Consider the following 22,035-nt stretch of genomic DNA (forward strand, 5'->3'; position numbering starts at 1 on the left):
AGCGTGGGGTCCTGCACCTGGATGCCAAGACAGACACCAAGCCTTTACATGTCCCAGTCAATGTAGGATATAGAGAGGAGGGACATGAAAATGGTCACAATTTCCATCAGGATTGTTTGGGAAGAGATTGGGGAAGTTGTCTTTGCAGTCAGCCCTGCTGTTTCACAGGTTCTGGGCAGGTGAGGATCCCTGAGCACGTCAGACATGTCTGTAGGTCAGGCATCAGACCAGCCCTAAGAGACAGAGCTCCTAAAGTTTGTGAACTACGTGCTTTCTGCTCCCACTTCCGCAGGAGGGTAGACACTCCTAGCAGAGCTTGTGGGAAGGGGCATCTGGAGATTGTCTGGTCCACACACCCTGCTCAAAGCATGCTCAGGGTCACATCTAATAGGGTTGTGAATATCTCCATGGATGGAGGTGCCACAATCCCTCTGGGCAGCCTGTTCCATCACCCTCAAAGTAAGGGTTTTCTTCTGTTTAAAAGGAACTTCCTGCATTTGGGGTTTGTGCCTGTTGCCTCTTGTCCCGTCATGGGGTGCCAGTTACCATTTTCCACAATGGAAAAGAGTTCTCTGGCTTCAAAGGGGAACACAGCACGGGACTCGGGGAGGCTGGGAGGGATGAACACCCATGGCCCTGTCCCACTGGAGCTACTCATGACAAGACTGACCCTCCCAGCAGCATGTGAGCCTTTGTAGACCTGCAAAAGTCTATGGCAGTGCCCTTAAATCCTCTGTTTTTCTTCCTCCTGATAGAGATAACAAAGCTGTTCCGCTTCCCCTTTTTGCATTTCATATTTTGTGGCCACTCTGGGATGACTTAAAACCCAAGAACATGGAAAGCAGCATGCAAAGGGGAGCTGTGGACTTCTGCTCTGAGCTGCTTAGGAAAATAGCTGATTTGACTAGTGTGGAGTGGTGAGTCCGAACTGAGTCTCAGGCTGAGATTTGTGATGTTGTGTCTGAGAGAAGTAAACCAGAGACAAAATTCAAAGTGCAATGCTGATTTCAAAAGAGAGCTCAGAATCTCCCTGGACCTAAAGAGCTCCTGGTGGGAAGACTGCTGTGTTATTCCCAACCACCATAGGCCACCGCTGGCTTTGTGACCTCTCTGATCACGTCCAGGGGAGCTCAGGGATTCAGCCACAGCTGATTTTGCTATGCAAATAAGAAAAGCTCTGCAGCCCATCCCTCTGCACCCTGCAGCTCCTGGCCGTGCCTCGGCTGGCAGAGGGGTGCAGCTGCCCACAGGTGGGCCATGGAGTTATTTGGCCTCCCTGTGCTTTGCCAAGCATCTCCTCCCTCCCTGACTCCATGCACACAAACATCCTGGGGAGGAGGTGACCCACCTCCCAGCAGCTCGATAAGTTAAATTGTGGGATTAATATATGTTTTCAATTCGACCCCTCATTTTGGATTTAGTCACAAGGTGGTGGCAGGTTTCTTTGTCTCTTTCCCACCCTTTTCTTTCCTCCTGGGGGCCCTGCTTGCCCCATCTATCCATGCACGGCCAAGGAGACATTTCTTCTTCACCCCCCCTCCTCACAGCCCCTCCACCTTGCACCCCTCACTCCCACGGACAAAGTAGGCATCAGTGTGAGCCTCAACCTGGAGGAATATATGTGTCTGTACTGGGTTAGTTTGCAGTAAAGAGTTTAATGCATCCAAGCAGCAATGCTGGGCAGAAATAGTCAAACTGGCACCATGGTTGGCACCATCTACAACAGGGGCTGGAAAAAGACAGATAAGAAAGTAATTAGCATTAAAGGCTCAGAGATAAGGTTACGTTCAAACAGTTTTGAAACTAAGGATGGAAATGCCCGACTAGGTGATGCAAGGATGATCCTCTGGATAGATCAGTTTGTACTAAAATGTAGCAGGGGAGTGTTTAAAATCTGTGTTCAGACTTCTCAGGCAGAGTCAGTGTGTCCTTTCCATGGCCCAATGCCAGTGCTTAGAGCAGCCACCTGAACTCCAGCACAGTCCTGTTGCTCTGGATACCTACCGCAAAGCCTCCATCTCCTTTTCCTTCTGCAAATTCAACCCAATCCCGGGACACTTATCTAGAGGTAACTTCAGTTAAATGTATGCTGCTCCATTAATTTTAGTGTGTTGCCATATTTTGTTTTGAAAATGCATGGAAGTATGGATGGGTTGTTAGAGGGAGACTGAACAGTTTGGCAGCTGGGCTGGGGGCAGCCAGAGCTCTTGGCAGATGGGAAGACGTAGGAGGTGATTTTGCCTCTTTGAGTAAACATGTTGGTGTGGTACTAAAAGAGTTGCCAATTAAATCATTTCAGTGTCAGTGCTGCTAACTCTCTGAACCAGGTTTCGCTGAAATGGGCAGGAGCTCCTCACACCTCTGTGAAGCTGCTGCTCCAGTCAGTTTGCATATGCAGCCAGATGTTGCTGCCTTGGTTAAATCCTTCCTTGAGCCAGAAGGGTTTTATCACAGCTGTAAAGAGCTGCAAACTCTTTAATATGACAAAAGTGCTACGCAGAGTCCTTGGTTGAGAAATGTCATTAACAGTGACTGAGTCTGGGACCGTTGGATCTTCAGAGGTTGTTTATTTTGGAGGTTTTGCTAGGCATGCCCTGGAGCCTTTGGGGTTGGGGTTTTGGAGGAAGATGTGAGGACCACTGTCTTCTACCTGCTCGTCCTTGCTTTGTGCAGAGGTACGGCAGTGCCTCTTCAGTGTCTGCAAAGCAAAGCCCCCTTTACACGTCAGTGTGCTGGAGGAATTTGGACTGGGTACTGGGGCTGTCTGCCCAGGGCAGAGAGGATCTCTCTTGCCCCAAAGGGTGCCTCTGGGTCACCTGGCTGATATCCAGGGGAGGTTTCTCATAGTACCACATTTTCAGAAGTTTATTCACCTGGTCCTGATCTGTGATGCCCCGGAGAAGATCTTCCCCTCCTTCAGCCCCCTCTCCCTGCCTAGGCAAGCTGAAGCTGTGCAGTTTGATCTCTTGCCGCATGCTTTTGAAGAAATGGAGGATGCATTTGTGAGCAAAGAGCCGGCTGTGCTCACAGCAGGTTTCCTCAAAAATCTTTTGCTCGATGTCAATGTAGTTGCTCCAGTGACGTGCCTGCAGGAGGGTGGCCTGGTTGAAGCAAGGTCTGAGCCAGCGGGCGAGGAAAACTGCTACAATAAGGATCAACAAAATGCTCCAGCCAAGTGCCTGGGTGATAAGAAATAAGCAGTAGAACAGGAGTAAGACAGGCACAAGGACAGTCACGAGCTGTTTGCCTGTATCACAGAGACAGGGAATTTGTGTGGCTGGAGGGGAGATGTGGCATATCTGGACTCCCATCCTTGATCTGTCCCTGAAGTCCAGCACCCCCAAACTGCACTCAGAGGATTGGTGTAATCTCCTCCCAGTGAATATAGGACATTTATCTGTGCATCAATAGTTCAGTAGGATAACTGTTTGCAAAGTTAGCCTGGAGCAGCCAGGCATTTGCTTTGAGCACGGGAGCGTCCCAGGGGAAGGGGACTTCAGTGCTCTCCTTTGGTGCTCCCTCATCTCCAGTGAGATCTTCATCTGCCACCTACACTGGCTCCAGGGCCCAGGAGTCCTGGCAGCAGGGTGAAGGCAGCCCAGACTACATGGTAGTAGTCTGACTTTGGTAAGAAGCAAGGGCTTGTTTTCAATGCCTTCCCCCTGGTCCTCATTTCTGACCTGGCACTCCTGTACCAAGAGCAGGGGCCGGGCAGGGCTCCACTCCCCATCGTGTCCTGTTCCCCTTTCATTTCTGAGCAAGCTGCTTTCGTCTGTCTCAGCTTGCGCTGCCCTTAAAACAGCGGGTCCTATCTGCAAGGTTAGCAGTTAGAAAGGTCTTCTGACACTGGACGGGGCCTTAGGAGACACCTATATGCCTTGCAACCTGCTTTTTATTATCTGGGTTTAGAAGCTGCTGGTTCTTCTAGAAACAAAGTTCTTTTAATTAAACCATCCTTCATTTCCTTCCTTTTCCCTACCTGAGCGACTCTGGAGATTATCACTGAGGGTGGCAACATTTGGGGGCGTAAAGAACCAAAGAGCAGTCTTGCTCCCAGCCTGACCATGGCAAAGCTATGAAAAATCAAGGAAGAGCGGGAGCAGATGACACGTGCCCCAGGCACCTCACTGACACGGGGGGCTCTGCTGGCAGTGACCTACCTGGGACCAGCAGCGCAGGTACCGGGACACTGCCTTGCGGGACGTGTTGTTCCTCATGAGCTCGTCGTCCTTGCAAGGCACCTTCGCCAGCAGCTGCTGCACCTGCAGCGGACCGACGTTGGCAAAGCCCACAAACTTCTCGGGATCCACGGAGCCGCTGAAAGCGCAGATCAGGCATTTGCCATCCAGGAGGGTGACTACAATCCAGATGACAGGGGCAACCATGGCTCGCTGCATGATGGAGAAACACATGTACCTGGGGCAGAAGAGAAAGAAATTAGTGGGTAAATGCTGGGAGCTTTCTCCTCATCCACAGCCTTGATGGATGCAGGCTGCCCTATGCCAAGCAGCCCTCCCAGAGCCAGGGAGCTGACTCCCAGGACTGTCCCCAGCATTGTTCCAGCTAATGCCTCTTCTGCTCTGGGATCAATTTGTTAGTGCTGCCTCCCAGTGAAATCTGTGCCGGTGCTCAGCAGTGCTCTGCGTGCTGCCTGCATTCAATGCAGTGCACGGTCCTCTCATTACATGCTTGCCGCAATTGTATACTTATGTCTCCCATGCACAAATCCTTCTCAGCTCTCCCTTGCCTTCTGCATTCACTCTTTCTTTTCTCGTCAGCTCGGTTTCTACCTGGAAAATCACTTTTCTCTGCACCATTTCTTGCCCTACTCTTTGCCAATCTGTGCACTGGGTAAAACTTTGTATGTAACAGATTGAATGTGATTCTCCTCTCCTTTCCATGGTGTAAGTCAGTAAAAACTCAACTGAAAGGAAGGAAGCCACAAGGCTATCGATAAAGAATGACCGCGATGGAAATGCCTACCTTCCTGCACATTTAAGTGGAAATGCTTCATCTTTTTGCACATGTAAGCCCCAGGCGAAACCCTGCACACACACAACATGGCAGGCAGCAATGCACTTTCCCAGGGTGGCAGCATAAATCCAGCCGTTGGTGTTGAGGCACTCCTGCCCTGCTTTGCTGGGATGGGAAGAAGCTCTGCCTTCATTTCTGCTGTTGTAAATGTATTTACCATGCCCCTGCCCCTCCACGGTCATGGAGAAAGGTCTCGGGAGCTGAGCTTAGAAGAAAATTATTTACCGGGAGGATCAAAGCTATGGAGGTGAGACAGCTAAGTGGGAGGTGAAAGGAGGGACATCATTCCTGGTGCAAACCCCACCTGATGACAGCTAGGTCCTTCTTTCTGTGCCCCTGTGGTCGCCTCCACTCCTCCAGCATCACCAGAGACTGTCTGTTGAGGATGAGGCCGCAGACGAAGAGGGTGATGGGGGGTACAAACATGATCCCCAAGCCATATGCCATGTTGTACCAGGGCAGACAGGGGCAGCTGAAGTCAAAGCAAGTATATATCTTTATGCTAGCCAGGGCTAACAGCCCACAGATCCCATTCATTACAGACTCTGAGTTGGACTGGAAGTACTGGAAGATCATCCGGAAACGGTCCATCATGTTCTTTTGGCCAGGGGTGCTCCTCCTGGGAAATCCTTGGGCTGTTTGGCACAGCCTGTCTCCCTTCGTCCCCCCTTCTGCTGCCGTGGGGTGGAGGATGCAGGTCAGCCCCCAGTTGGTCAGGGAAAGAGAGTGGGGATGGAAGAGAGCTGCTGTGGCAGTGGGAAAACCCTGTGCTGGGGCTTCCCCACTGGCACACGGCTTTCGCAGGTCTGTCTCTCACCCAATGCTTATCTTCTGGGGCAGTTGGTAGCTTTTTTAGGTGAGCAGATGGATACAGCCTCCAGCAGCTGTTTTTTCCACCCTGTTTTTAATTTTCAGGGCTGTCCCATGTGCCAACCTGTGACAGCCTCCGGTAGTGCTGGGTCCCTCCCTCCTGGAGATGCTACCTCCCAATGGAGAGCCATCAGTGGATGCCTGTGAGCTGCCCTCTCCACTGATTGAAGGCTGTTGAGCGAGTCATTGGCTAGGAGAAACCAGGCGAGTCAAATGAGCTCATCTGTGTTACTGCTGCCGCCCCGTTTCTTTTTGGTGAAGCAGGTCCCCAGCCCTGAGCATGGGGGAACACGCCTGGCTTCGAGCATGCCACATAACTGTGAGCTCAGGTTTCCCTATGAAAATGGGCTGAAAGGACCAACCCTTCAGTCAGGAGGCTGTGAGAATTGATAGCTTTTAAAGCCTGGAATGGCACTTCAGGGTAAAGGCTGCTCTTGGCTACTTGTTATACACATCCTGTGACATTTGTACCATACCTGCATCCACATCCAAGGCCCTTGCACTGGGGCTCCTTCTTGCTCTGTGTCAGAGGGCATGGTGCAATCAGAGCAGCTGGCTCATTTGTCCTATGGGACTGGACTATCATCTTCTGTCCATTTTAAATATCCCAGAGGCAATTCCTCTTTTTCTCTCAAAAGTTTATTTTACATACGAATACAGCTCATTGCCACACAAGGATGCTCAGTTTTTTTCTGATGTATTCAACATCATTTTCCTCTCCCCAGCTCTCAGCTGAAAACATTTTCAGATTTCTTCTCAGTTCAGGTTTCCACACATGTTCAAGAAACGGGAAAAAAAGGGGTGTTATGTTTACACCCCCCCCCCCCCCCCCCCATTTTGCTGTTACAGGGCATCAGGACCCCTGGCTGAACTCCACAGGTGATTTCTCTCCAGGGTGCAGCCTGTCTTGGTTCCTAACTGCTTTAATGCTCGTTGTGTTTCTCATTTAACGGCTTGCATTTATGTGTTGACTCAGGTTCAGCAAGTGTTGTGCACTCTCTGTAGAACAATTACTTTAGAGAAATCATTTTGCCTTTCCATCTCTCCTGGGCAAAAACATAGTAAAAGCTAAATAGTTCCTCACAGCTCAGGAAAATAAGATGTAAAAAGAGTAGGAAGCATCCTCTGGACAGCATAAGCTACAAGGGAATTTTACTTCTCCCAAATGCAATCATCTGGCCTGGATGTTAGAGGTCTGTAAAGGATGCCTCAGGGTAATCACTGCATTCTATTGTGATCTGGGATCTCACCAGTAAGTCAGAGCTGAGACACAAGAGTTGTTGAATCATAGAAGAAAGGGAATATTCCTTAATTTGCAGCAAAAGACATTGGGAGCTTCCTGGAGAGAGAGAGAGAGAGGGAGAGGACCCTTGAGGTAAGTAAATTGCTAGACATGGGCAAATGTTCAAAATTATTCTCAAAAGTAAGCACATTTGAATACTCAGGTCTTAGGGTGAAACAAAGAGGAAACAAGGACTAAAGTTATCTGTCTCCTCCAGCAAGGGGACCTGCCCCATGTCCCCATCGTAGCCACCCTTCTGAGCCTGCTGTGAGGCTGCCTGCAGCTCTCCAGGGCTGTTGGACAGGGGCACCGTCCTCAGAGGAAGGCAGCTGCTCCTTGGCAGCAAATCTCCAAAACCACGCTGGAAGCTCGTGTTCCTCAGCACATCTTTTGGACATCCATGTTGGACAACCCTTTGCTTTTGCCTCAGCACTGCGGAACACAGGGATAGGGAGGGGGACACCTCTCCCTGCTCCTAAATGGGAGTAAAATACTAGCTGTAGGCTTTTTGCTTGGGATGATGGAGAGGGTGGTGGGTACAGGTGCAGGAAACCTCACCCTATAGGTGAGAGCCTTTTTGGTGCAGCACAGCCATCAGTCCCACTTGCTTTGGGGAAAAGGATGAATTCATCACCAAAACTTGAGTTGGTAGGACAAATTCAGCAGAACAGTATGGTCAGCTTTGTGCATGAGCCTGTGGTGCTGGAGCAGCCCTGATGCTGTGCACGCAGCGTGCATACCTTTGGGCTGTGTGCATATCCAAAGCAAGCCCTTATACGTATATTTAGGTGGGGAGCAGAGAGCCAGCAGCACAGGTCCATTGTGTCTGGGGCTGTGCCCTTGGTCTGTGCCACCAGCTCCACGCTCACCATTGGCTCGGTCCTACAAAAGGCAGAGGCAGGAGCACTGTGGCTGTGCCAGTAACCCTGCTGGCTCCCCGGCCTCCCCCAAACCTCAGCAATGAGTGAGCTGCTGGGGATAGGAGTTGCTTTGTCACACTTTGGTCTCCCTTTTCTATGCTGGGACTGGACCCTCTTTCCCCAGGAAAGCCGGTGTCCAGGAGCAGACATTTCACCCATCCTGAAGCTTGCTCTGCTGGAAACAGGCCATTGCCACAAGCACTTGTCCTGGCAGCAGGGAAGGGCCCGCAGGGCTCCGGCGGGAGAGCTCCTGGCCCATGGTGTGGGAGATGATAGGTTACCTCATTAGGAGCTGTTTGCAGTTGTTTATAACTTTGACAAATTATTTAATTACCCAGACTGAATTTTTTTCTACCCTGAATGTCTGCCTCAGGCAAAATATTTTTAGAAAACTGTTACATGGGTGGTCAGCTGCTCCTGAGATGATGTAAGGGCACAAAAAAAAGGACTTCTTTTCCCCTGTTAAAAAAGGGGTGCTGTGCAATTGATCTGCAAAGGCACAGCAACTCTGACATCTGTCTCGAGGTCACAGTGGTGACTGACTGTCCCACCCTGAGTGGGTGCTGCAGTCAGGGTCCCCCCACCAGCACCACAGGAGGCTGAGTTATTGCCCCACTCCTTTTTGTGCCTCTGTTGCCAGCCGTGAAGTTACCCTGGGACAAACTGGGATGCAGAACTAGCCCAGCACATTCTCGGACTGCAGGAGACGGCTATGAAATTAACTTAGCTCTGAATGTCTCTTCCTTCCTAATTTCTTGGCTCATTAATTGCCACACGGGGATGCCACCTCCACGTGGTGTTTGGTTAAAACAAGCACTGTATGGCCACAAGGAGCAGGTACTGAGGAACGTGTGTTCCTCACCTCAGTTCCCCTTTATGGGGTTAAGTGTGGATCCACATGGATCCCCACACCGGGTGCTGGGAGGATGAGTGAAACACTGCATCTGTGTGGCATGAGAGCAGCTACGTTCTCCAAGGTCACCACGGGGGGACTGTGGTCCAGTTTCTGTTTTCAGCACCTCTCAGCTGGTGAATCAGAAAACCCCTTCCACCTGGCCATGTTTATTCAGAGGACAAGGGTTAATGCTTTTTCAAGGCTTAGAGGAAATATGTCATCTTGTGTTTAAGTGAAGGCCATTAACACCATAAATCACCTTTACCAGCATCAGTGCCTGCAGACCAATATCTTGTTCCTCTGTAGCTCAGGTGGGCTGATTGCTAACCCTTGGGCACACAGGTAGACACCCCTGAGAGCCTGTCTATACTTGACCAGCAGGTTGCAACTGAGCTTTATTTTCTATTACCTTTTTTAGACAGTTTGGGGACCAGTCTCCCACTGGTATCTGAGGACAGCAGAGCAGCAACATTGCCTTCTTTCTCTGCAAAGCTGGCAGAGGATTTTACCCCTCACTGCCTAGAAATCTTTCAGCATCTTCAATTTATCACAGCAGAAGTCACCTTCCATTTCACCTGCCCATGAAGGAGGACATAAGCAGTATTTCCTCCCTCCAAACACTACACAAACTGCTGATGGCCACTAGCAGCAGAGACAAATTAAACCACTGTTGGCTCCATGGGGCAGGGACCACCTGAATCTGAGTATTTTTGCACAGCTGAGTACAATGCCCACACTGAGAAATTAATGAGTAATGACCATTAAATGATTAATGAGATGCTAGCAAAAATAACGGCAGCATTGTGAAATGTAGTTTGTCTTCACTAATAATGTTCTCTGGAGATTAGATACTCCTGTGTTCTGCCTTGTAACTTCATTAAAGCACCAACATGCAGCTGACTGCCAGTGAGGAAATATATGGCTTAGATATGTGTTGTTCTTCTTAAGAGCTCATTATATATTGCTTTCCTGGCCATTAGTACTTAGCTTTTTGGCTTATGTGGAAGGCCTGTTTCCTGATCTCTGCATTATCCCAACCTTGACCTAATTCACACCATTTCTGACTGAGAGAGATTTTTGCAAGGCCATTTATCTGCTTGGCTTGGAGCTGATGCTGTAGTGAGATCATGTGCGATGGAGTCTCCTCTCATCTTGAGAGTGAATTAGGGAATAAGGTGGAGAATTAGGGAATCAGGCTGATCTCTTAATATCCTGGCTCAGTGATCTTCAGACTTTCTCTGATTTGCTAACGCCTGCATATCTTCCAGCGGAGGTGCAGGTCCCAGATAGCAGATTTAAAGGCTGCTGACATTTAACTAGCTTTTCCTGTTACTTTTCTCAGACTCTTAAAATCCAGCTCCAGCCCTGGGGAGTCTGCAGTTCACAGGCTGAAAATCGCTGATAACAAACTTTTCTTTTGAGATCGGTTTGTCTTAGTTTGCAGAGATGTCATAGAAACTATTTAGGTGTTTAAAAGGAAATGAGGTTGAGTGATGAAGCACACCTCAGTGGTGTCACCCTGGGCCTCTGCAGCCACTGGGGTTCGGAGCTGACACAGTCCTTGTCTGGCATGACTACTCCAGGAAGCAGACCAAGTCCTTCAATAGCTGGATTCATGGCTTTTAAGCCAAAACTTCTGTCTGTACTGTGTTGCTGATTCACCAAAGATCTTCAGGTAAGTCACAGCTAAAAGCTGATTCTGCCACCTATTTTTTGCCACTGTCCAGAGATGCTCTTGGTTAGCAGGTGCATGAGCACTTGACTTGCAGTTGTTGGTTGCCAGTGCTCAAATCCCATGCACAGGTTGGTTTACTGTCACTCTTCTCCTGGCTATTATGTTGAAATGACCACAAGATAATAAAATCTTGTTTGATATAACCATATGAAATACGGCTTTATAAAATAACCTCCTGATTCTGTCTCCATAGCTCATTACAAGCTGTTCCATGTTGACAGTCAAGAACACGTCATATATGAAGTCAATTTTCTGTTGACTCTTACCAGCTATTTAGGCAGTAACCATTTGGGGTACTAGATAAAGACTCTTGAATTTTTCAAGATGTAATCCATAGCTCAGATCACTTAAAACACTACAGATACATTGTTATAACACGAATCTACCTGTAGTGACTGTGATCGTGGTTGAATTTAGTGCTTCTGGAATGCACAAACAATGATGTGTGAGTTCCATAGAGGCAAACTGATTAATGCCACAGATCTTTTGTATGGAGTGATCCTGTATTTCTCTAATTTGCATGTCAGGAAGGGAAGAAGTTTGTAAAGGTAGAAAGAGAAATTTAGCAAGAAATTTCACAACTTTTTTCCCCCAGGAAATTTTTTTTTTTTTACTTGAGGCTTTAAACAAAAGTGACTGTGTTTTCAAGTCAGGCATGGAGTTATGAAGAAGCATCACCGTGTCACGCTCTGGTGCAGTAGAGCAGGGGCTTTAAAACTGGGGAGCTAGAGCTGTTTGCACCCCGAGGGACTAGAGCTGGGGGGGGAGGGAAGGGAGCAGCAGAGCAAAGCCCCTAAAGGGTGCGGAAACACCTTTTCTTGGTGCAACACGAGGTGATGCCCAGGTCTTACAGGCTGCACGTAAAAAGAGCTTCCTCGAGTCCTTGTGCTTAACTTGCAGAGGGACCCGTCACCACGGAGCGGTGCTGCGGCTCCGGCGCTCCCGCCTGCTTCTCCCTGCACCGCCCCGCGCTGCGAGGGCTGTCCGTCCGTCCGTCCGTCCGTCTGTCCGATCGTACTCAGAAGCAAGAGGGAGATTTTTCAGGAGGGCTGAGCATCCCTGGAAGTGGTGCCGGGCAAATCAGCGGTGCCAGCCCTGCTGTGGTGTTGCTCAGTGATAGAGTTGTCAGGACTTCTGCGGCACCGATGTCACGCTGGAGGTTGAAGCACAAGCCCCGTTGTCATTCAGGACACTTGGGCTCATCTCGTGTATGTATCTCAACTACAAATCCTCATAATGTTTTAAGAGACATCAGGCATTTTCTGGGCTAAAGGTGTGGCAGAGCAATGTTAACTCTTTCTTGTGCACTGCAAATAAACTGCAGAGGTTGTACTGGTAACTGAGAGTGGAGCAATTCCACTGGCAGGGCTGGGTGGTGGTTTAAGGGTCCGCTCCTCTGTGCTGTAAACCATGAAGCAGAGTTTCCCAAGAAAAGTGAGGTATGCATCAAAACATCATAACCAAAACACTACAGATGTTTTCTTATTACAAGAAAACCCAATCTCTCTCCACAGGGGTTAAAATTCATCTTGTCTCTACGTTTCTTGGTGCTGTGGGGTAGGAGATTTACTCTCCCAGTGCCTTGTGTAGTTATTTACTTTCGTATAACATGATGGTTTAAAAGCCCCGCCTCTGTGAGAGGAGGATGTGCACGCAGCAAGGCATGATGTCTTCTCTGCAAAGGTGTAAACCATCACACAGAGCAGTATTTACTCCGATCGGGGTCTGGGTTTGTCTCAGCTTTCCTTCAGGCACCAGCGCTGACTCCAAACTTGCTTCAAAGTGAGTAACAGAAAACTCAGCTCATTTCTCTGTGGCATTTCTCTGCAGAGAAAAAAAAAAAATCCCCAAAAACCCAACAGCGGCTCTTTCTCATCAGAAGCCTTTAGTCACATCCTTTGGCAGTCCCCTTTGCCAACCACCCTGGCTGCCAGCGGCGCAGTCACAGGGATGAAGCCTCAGCTGCTCCTCATCGGAGCAGACAGGGCCCCGCACGGGCAGCGGCTGCAGCCACCGCAGCCGCTGTCACCCAGGATGGAGCCCGCGCGGGAAGTGCCGAGTGCCTCTGACAGCTCCCTACCCCTAGCTGCTGCTGCTTTTCTAAAAGCCTTTTCTTCCAGATAAAAATCTGTCTTGTTTTACGGACTCCTCTGGTTCAGAGTAGCTCGGCTGGAGAACGGCTGTCTTTTTAAGGCAGTTCGTTCAAGAGTAGCGACGACAGGATTGTTTAGGAACTGTGAAGAGGACATCTTAATCATCCAGGCAAAATTTTCTCTCCTAGCTCTTCTTAGCTGCTACAAAGAAGGAGCTTTTCCAAGTATCTGGGGCTCACATAACAGCTTAAATATTATGGAAGTTGTAAGAGCTTGTTACCCAGCATGTGTGTATACACACACATTGCTGTCTGATCATCAGTTCCTCTGCAGATTAATAGGGGACCTCTGATCCTAAGTAAAATCCATGTTGTGATATGAAAACACTGTTTCATTCTCCTACTGGTGCTAGGGCCACCTGACCTAAAACACAATCCCTGAAGCATTTAAAACTTGGTGCTTCACAGTAGCTGCAATTCATTTTCCAGCAAAACTAGAGTCCTGTTTCACAAGGTTGTCTTGTCATCTAGCTCTTGACTTTATCTGTGTGTATGACCCACCTCCTCACATCATTAATCTTCTCTGTGTATATTTATGATATTTATATGGTGTTGGGTGTCTCCAGAATGCTGTAAACACAAATGCAGTTATCTGATTGTGGCAGTTCTGTCTTTCTCCCAGGAAAATACTGGCCTGCCTTAATCTTCTCAGCGAGGTCTCTTCCTTTCACTAGCAGCAGATATTCTCTGTGATGACAAGTGACTTGTGAATGATCATTCACAAGTGGCAGGTTTTGTCAATGCTTGACTATGATAAACAGGAAACCAACAAATCCTAGGAATCTCAGGATGTTGAAACTTGAAGGTACAGTTTTCCTTTCTCTGCCCAACTCTTATTTCTTCTCTCTCACACGTTCTGACTTTGGAGCTTGTCTCTGAGCTTAAAAGCTTCAGAGCTTGAGCCCTAACACCTTATCAGAGGGAAGATGGGAGGAAGAGGTGGCTGGAGGTTGCTGTGGGTTTACTGCTGCATTGCTGGTCTCTGGCATGTTCCTGCTCGCTGTCCCCAGGTGCATAATCATTAGGAGTAATTCATGCATGTTTTAGAAGACACAACCCCAAGAATGCAATTAACTTCATCCAAAGCAGCAGGTAGTCTTAAAGAAACTGTGTGCTAAAACCAACTAATCATCCCAGAATCCCCCCCTTGTCAGACAGACCCCCTTGTCCCCCCCCAAGCTCTTGTAGACAGTGATGATGGCATGTTTTTGTCCTTAAGAGACAGATGGTTCTTCACAAAACAGACTCTGCACTCTCAGTCCTGGTCCTCAGTGCAGAGCACAAAATAGCTTTGGAAGACAATATTATGGACTGCAATTTATAACTTAATACTAACAATCATGGACTCAGCAGAAATGGTCTTTTAAGACACATTGCAATTTTCCATATTCTCTGTCCCAAGCGAAATCCTTGTGGTCCTACAGGCAGTAATTACCTACTGTGTCCTGCAGAGGATAATCACCTTCTCACTGCCTTTGCTAACATCCCGTCTCTGTCTAACCACTCTTGCCTTTCCAAAGCAAAAAGCTAGAATCACATCGTGTGGGTTGATAGGACCCTGTGGTGTCTTAATAGCCACCCCTTTGCTCCTTTAGGTTTTGTCTGCAGTAAGAAGGCTCTGAATGCCCCTGAACTGTTCTGCGCTAAACCTCCTGGGGAACTTGGTGTCTTGACTTTGGTACCACATGCAGCATTAAATGTACTGTTGTAAATTATTCCCTGTCCCTTCATCAAGACCTTTCATAGACAGACCCCCTCGTTCCCCTCCACCTCTGCCCCTCCCTTCTCTATAATGGGAACATGTCCCTTTGAGTCATTTCTTGTCTTTAAATCTCATTAAATTTTCCCTTTTGTTTAGCTGATGGCAGTCCATCTATGCAAAATAATGTACTGTAGTGACTCTGAGGGGCACTGCAGAAAATATTTGAGGTCCATGTCAGAAAAAATGATGGAGTGACAGCTTAGGTGAGTGAAGAGGGTCAGGAGAACTGGTCCCTTCATGGCTTGGTCTCAGCCAGGGTCCTCAGCAGTTAATGGATGAGCAGGTTTCTTGCTAATTCCCCAGCCTTGAAGCAGCACCTTCAGCTCAGCTTGGTGCCTCTGCACCAATTCTGGTATTCACCTCCACTTTCCCAGCCCTCTGCTTTTCATCTGGCCTCCCCAGATCCAATACCAAGAACTACCCTTGCTCATTAGGAGTAAATAATCTCTGTGTGATTGAAGTTGATTTTGGGGGGAACCAAGCCAGCACACAGTGGCCACAAAACAACCACAAACCGGCTTCGCTGCTGCAGGTTACAAGCAGCGCCCGGAGCTGGCTTCGCTCGGATGTTTGTTGGCTTCCAGCCATGGCTTTCCGACCTGAGCAGCGGATCAGAACGATTAAGCCATATAAGTGCAAGGCAGGGATTGTATTTTGGGTTATTTCAGATTATCAAATTCTCAATCTCTGCATCTGGCATAATCATTGTTTTATTGCCTGTGTCCTCTTTTAGCTAGGAGCGTGCTCTGGAAGTGGACAGAAGCATTGCAAACCCAGCTCTTGCTATTGAATTCCTTCCCCAAATGAGGCTAGATTCCACCCTAAAGGCTTTTGACTACCGCAAAGATGGAGAGGGTTGCATTGGGCTTGTGTGGTGGGGTTTTGGTAGCAGGGGAGGAGCTGCAGGAGCGCCTCCTGTAAGAAGCTGCTAGAAGCTTCCCTGGCTCAAAGTTGGACCTGCCTCTGGCCAAGGCCGAGCCCATCAGCGATGGTGGTAGTGCCTCTGGGAGAACAGATTTAAGAGGGTGGACCTGCAGTGAGTAGGGGGATCGGAATGTGAGAGGACACCAATGCAGACACCAAGGTCAGTGAGGAAGGAGGGGAGGAGGGGATGCCCCTGCAGCCTGTGGTGAGATGGCAGGCTGTCCCCCTGTAGCCCATGGAGGTGGGTGGGGGAGCAGATTCCCAATTGCAGCCCGGGGAGGAGCCCACGCCGGAGCAGGTGGGTGCCCCTGAACATGGCCATGACTCCATGGGAGAGCCTGTGCTGGGGCAGTCTGTTCCTGAAGGACTGCAGCCCGCAGAAAGGACCCACGTTGGAGCAGTTTGTGAAGAACTGCAGCCCGTGGGAAGGACTCGTGTTGGAGAAGTTTGTGGAGGACTGTCTCCTGTGGGAAGGACCCCACGCTGGAGCAGGGGAAGAGTAGAGCTTTCCTCCTGAGGAGGAAGGAGTGGCAGAGACAATGTGTGATGAACTGACCACAACACCCATTCCCCGTCCCCCTCAACCACTGCGGGGAAGGAGGTAGAGAAAAACGGGAGTGGAGTTGATCTGGGAAGAAGGGAGGGGTGGGGGGAAAGGTGATTCTAAGGTTTTATTTCTCATTATCCTGCTCTGATTTGATTGGTAACAAATTAAACTGATTTTGTTTCTTCCCCAAGCTGAGTCTGTTTTTTGCCCATGACCATAACTGGTGAGTGATCCCTCCCTGTCCTTGTCTCAACCCACAAGCTTTTCTTTATAATTTCTCCTCCCCATCCCACCGGGGGGGAGGAGTGAGCAAGTGGCCTCGTGGTGCTTTGTTGCTGGCTGGGCTTAATCCACAGCAAGGCTGAAGATAAGAACTGTAAGAATTATATAAAAGCAAAACCCCTGCCTTGGCAAATGGCCTTAACTACCAGTAAGGCTGTAACTAGGGCCTTGACCTGTTCAATTTGTGGAAAAGAAGGTTGAATGATGGAACCACAATTCATAAGTATCTACTTTGCCTGTTGGATCAAACAGAAAAACATCTAACTAGCTCCACTGACATGGAACTTGCAAGTCAGCAAATTCAGACTGGAAGGGAGCTGCAAGTTTTTAACAGACAGTCATTTAAACACTGCAAAAATTAGCCTAATAGTGTAGTAGTTTCTTCTTTGCTTGCAATTTTAAAATTAAAGGGGAATTTGTTTTCTAAATGTCTCGGAGACACTGAAAATCTCGTCATTAATTCATAGGCAGAGAAGCAAAATTTCCTTTTGAATCCAGTAGGCATAACTCATGCAGAAGCTTTTAGAAGAGATAATAGTGTCAGGAATATGTTAGACAGTAAATGAGAGCTGAAAATCTATATCTGTTGGTGAAGTGAGTAATGATGGGTGATGCTTAGTTACTAGGCTCTAATGCCGCCTGCAGGATTTTAGTGACAGCATGAACAATATGAGTGGTGCAGTTTGAATTGGAGTATTTATTCATACGGGAAGGGAATGTTTAGTCCTTATGTTCACATTTATCAGAGCCCAGTGACAGTATCTGATTTCATATTGTGATCTGTTGTGCAGACTGGAAATTTTGAGAAAAGAACAGATCTGTCAGCAAGATTATTCAAATAAGCCCTGTCGAGGACTTGTGCTCTCCTCTGTTCCTCCCTGGTTTAGTTGCGCATTTCAAGAGTACAGTTTTGAAATGCATGCTGGCTGATCCTGGCTGTTAAGCCAAAATTAAGTCTGGTACTTGCCTGTGGGGTTAGTCCTCACTGCTGGGACAGGACTGTACTCTTGGAAAAAGAAATAGTTGCACCTGTTTTGCTGAATTCATCAGTCCTTGATATTCTCCTGGTGAGAAGTGCTTCCCATCATGAATGCACTACAAATTGTCTTTGAAAATCAATGGGGCTTTATGATACTAAACTTGACATTTCTGAGTTTCTGGCTGGCTCCCACCATTTGAGTCAAAAAGCAAAGAGAAATGGTGACTTCAGATGCTACCAGCAGGCTGCATATCCAGTGCCACCAGCAGCGCTCCGTAGACTGGGAAGAGAAGGTTATTCCTGCTGTTTCCAGGTCATCTTTTTGAGATACAGCCAAATTCAGTGCAATCTGCTTGGGACTCCTCACAAAGACCAGGAGGGAATTAATGAGCAGCCTGGTCAGCCTGTCTGGGGACCTCTGAAAGTGGTGTTCAGCTTCAGGAACTACACAGGCGTTGGCCAGCTTGGATGGGAGCTTGTCAGGAGGGCAAGTACTGGACGTGTCCTGTTTCTACAACCAGTCTAAGGTGGCATCTGTCTTGGTTGGCTGGCTGTTCAGTACTGCTTTCATCATTCTGCATGGTGTTGTTGGTGGGGGCTGTTGACTGTCTGGGGGCTCTGCAGGCTGTGGAAGACAGGGAACTCAAAAACCAGACTTTTCTTATTGATTTAAGTTTATTTGGAGCTCGTAAACCTTGGAGGCTGTGAAGCTGCTCTGCTGTCCTGGAACCAGATAGGGAAAGGTTGAGGGGTCTGGATAGGAGTAGGATTAGGTCGGACCACCACCATGCTAGCAGTGGGGCCAGAGGCTGTCAGCAGCCCTTCCAGTGAGGAAGGTGTTGAGGGGGAAAAGGAGCTGGACTAAAAAGGTGTTAAAACATCACCAGTCCTCATGTGCAATATGGTTGGGAAACAGTACCACAAAATAATTCCACCTGTAGGTAAAACAACATGTAGGGTCAAGACGTGCTTAATGCCTTGACACTTGACTACTGACTAGTATACCAAAGCTGTTGGGTGCCTTCCCTTTGATAATCTCAACCACCATTTTAGGTACAGAGGATGTCAAACATATTTAGAGGTACAGAATAACCACCCTTAACACACTTCCCCTTTCTCTAACTGACCACATTTAGTAAAAGTTTGGTTTTTTTCCCAGTATTCCTTGAGGTTGCTGCTTCTCAGCATGATGTAAAGTTGGCTTGTGATGACCCAATTAGAAATCTGGGCACCTCCACTGTTAATTTGGGCAGTAAATTTAATTAAAAGCAAATATTTGGATGCAGAAATAGGATATGAGGTTGGCACTGGCATCTGTCATCAAAGTCTTGATTTGTCCCTGCTTTAGCAGAAACCCATTTAGATCTGCAAAGAATGTAGGATCTTCTTTAGAAGCCAAATATCTCTCGGGCTCTATGTTCTGCCACAATGGTCTGCCTGCCACCTCAGTAGAAATATCCACCATCTTGACAGACATGTGAAAGTGAGACTGAAGGGAAGGTCCATTGTCCAAGAAAATGTTTCAAGGGAGAAATTACCCAAGAGTAAAGTGAATGGGAGCAAAAAACCCTGCAACACTGGTCAGTCTAGTAATGTGCTAGGGAGGAATCTCTGGCTCGTACTGCTGGAAGTAAGGGTTCAGGCTGGCTGACAGAGAGTGAAACTCCAAAGGGAAGATCAAAGGCATGACTACTAGCTGTGCTAAATTCCTGTTAGATTTCTCTTGTAGATCAAAGGACCCTTTAAATAGGGAGGAGCTGATTCTCCTGGAAATATCCTCTGCTCAGTTCTGGTCTTTTGTGTAAGCCCCAGCTTAGTGGTGAGATCTGGGCCCATGGGATATGGCACAAATGTGCCCCTTGAAGCTTTCTGCTGTGGAAGGAGGCAGCCTTGGGGTTGCTCTAACATACAGTTGGGGCTTAGCAGGCCCCACCGAGTTCTCCAGTGTGGTACCACAATGGGCTTGAATTAAAAGGGACTTAAACCCTCGTCACCTAAATATTGCAAGGGTATAACTGATATTTGCATGCCAGAGCTCAACAAATGTGACCAGTATGTGTGGGAGAAATTGATATTTTCTATTTATTCTCCCCTGTTAATAACTGTTTTCACATTATTGACTTTGAGCATAATTTATAATGAATACATAAGTAGCACTTTGCAAAATGGCTGCTAAAAAATGTAAAAGCTATCTAGCTTCTGCTTGTCAGTACAGGGGGTCAGACCCTTACTATGACCTCTGTTGCAGATAAACAGACTGACTTTGTTCATTAAAATGGAACTTCCCAAAGGAATCGATTAGCCAAAGGAAGCGATTCTCTTACTTTTGCTCTTTTTCTTGCTTTTTCATATAGTGCAGTTATTGGATTTGTATGTATTTCACACAAGCAGCTTCAGCGAGAATGTAGCAACCAAGTGAAAGAAATGGGAAGTCAAAAGGTTATAATATAAAGGCATGTCTACAGCTGGATCTGGTTCTGGAAAACCTGTGAGAGGACAGGACTCCTTCATCTGTCAGATGAAGACACTACATGATGCAAGACATGGAGGTTCAAGTTAGCAAACTTAGAGCAGGACAGTATGCACACATTTTTAACTGTGAGGTCAATTGTTGCAGTAAGTTCTCTTGAGTATGAGATCTCCGCTATTGCATGGTGCTTTCAAGTTGGGGTGAACATCTTCCTGAAAATGCTGCTGCAGATGAGCCCCAGACAGTTACTGCTGTGGCAGGAATCATGCTGTGGAATTTTGTGCTCCCTGTTGCACAAGAGTGAGATGCTGTTGGGATGTTGGATGTTGTAGTCAGCAGTGGTCTCTGCACAGGCACACTGGCTGCTGGGGAAGGCTCGCAGGGCACTGCGGTAGAGTTTGTTAATTTTTAAGGCAGATAAATGAAATGGCTTTGCTTACTTTTATAGAAAGTGTCTTCTAAACAGGAAGGGCAGCATGGAAGAGTGGCCCTCCATGAAGCTGCTTGATGGAAAATTTAATAAGTGATTGATACAGGGCGAGATCTCAACCTAGCAACTGCAGAGCATGAGAGGGAGGAATGTAGGAGGACTGGAGGAATAAGAAACCCTAAGAAAAGTCCATGCAGTCTTTCTGCACCTTTCTCCCTCTTCCGTAAGTTTTCCCTTTCTGGCAAATGTGAAATAAAACGTTGACTTTGAACAACCGATGGGGATGAGAGCCAAGCAGGGCTAGGACAGGCTTTGCCAGAGCTTGTGGGGCAAGAAAGAGTACGAATTGCATACCGTGGGTGCAGGGTTGGAAACAGGCCAGAGGTTCAGGGTGTATGAGTGGGCTGGGTGAAGTGTGTGCATGAGCATGGGCTAATTTCCACAGAAAAGGAGAAGGGGGCACAATGACAGGCTGATGGATGCTGGAAGTCAGGGTTAACTAAAGACAGGAGTCAGCCTTGTCCTGCAGGATGCAGCTGGGGCTCTGAAAAGCTTAGAAAAGCAAGCCTAGTAGCTTGACTCCATCAGGAAGAGGAACTTGCTGGGCTGCACAAGCATCAGTCCAGGAGAACAGGATGGATGTCTGCGTATATACAAGGCACCAAAGTGCCATGTAAGTTCTACTGTTGTTCTGCCTTGAAGGTCAGACAGCAGCTTCTGCTCTTGTGCAGATTCTGTGCTGATGAATGGGAGAACTGCTAATATAAAGGTCAGAAAATAAACAGAATTAATCTGAAGCATCAAGCTGGCTGTACAAAACATGTTTTCAGAGTCTGCACACTGCAGAGCCAGTGTGTTGTGAAAGATGGACCCTTCTTTCCTATCCCACTCGTAGAAAACAAGTATCTACATTTCTTACAAAAGAGGTGACCTAGGATTTAGCTTTCTCAGGGAAGGAACACCAAATTGGATGATCATCTGTCATGATGACTTTTTGTTGACTGCTGTCTGAGACTAAGCATTTTATAAATGTTGATGAGGCTTTACATCTACAGATCTGTTCGCCTTCCTCACTTTAAGCTAATAGTTCTAGAAGTATCTTCACAGACTGTGCTGGCTGCTGCTGCGAAATCTGTTGTTCTGTTAGACACAGAAATCCACAGGCAAGAAGTTGTTCGCCTATGACTGAGAGCAAACTCTCATCATCCTGTCCTATTTTAGTTCATAATACTGAATTGCTTCTGTCCCACCTGAGTCTTACATCCAACTCCGCATCGGTTTCAGAGGTGACAGCAATGGGGGCAAACCTACCTGATGTAGCAGCTGCAGGGCATTTCATTTTGGATTGATGCATGCTACATCAAGAATGCCATTGGCCAACTGTCATTCATACAATTAAAAATACATAAATTAGGAGATTAGCCCAACAATTAGGTGCGGTGAGTATCTCCCAAGTGATCTTTTCTCCCTGCAGCATGCATTTCATGGATAGGTGTGGCTTTTTCTTCCACATCTGTTGAAGTCCTGATGCCAGGCATTTAATTACAGCAAATCAATCAAGAGCTGATTTCTTTTGCAGATCCTTCTTCAATATATAAGGCAAAGAATTAGATTAATGCGTGTGTGAAATCAGCAGGGTCCAGTGTTCCAAATCTTGCTCTGGAAGGGACGTATGGCATATCCCCATCCTCAGCCCCTTTGCTGCTTTAAGTGCCACATATGCCAAATCAGCTTGTTGCCTCAGTTTCTCCAT

General features: G+C 47.7%; 1 protein-coding gene across 1 annotated transcript; it reads right to left on the bottom strand.

Moving 5' to 3' along the window:
* Positions 1–2,717: 2,717 nt before the first annotated feature.
* CALHM3 (calcium homeostasis modulator 3) lies at positions 2,718–5,628 on the bottom strand. Its single transcript, XM_075026730.1, has 3 exons — positions 5,339–5,628; positions 4,161–4,416; positions 2,718–3,179 (listed from the first exon to the last, which is right to left on the bottom strand). Exons 1-3 carry the CDS (start codon positions 5,626–5,628, stop codon positions 2,718–2,720), a joined length of 1,008 nt encoding a protein of 335 aa, XP_074882831.1.
* Positions 5,629–22,035: the final 16,407 nt, after the last annotated feature.

Source organism: Buteo buteo, chromosome 4 (genome assembly GCF_964188355.1).
Source record: "Buteo buteo chromosome 4, bButBut1.hap1.1, whole genome shotgun sequence".
Lineage (NCBI taxonomy): Eukaryota > Metazoa > Chordata > Aves > Accipitriformes > Accipitridae > Buteo > Buteo buteo.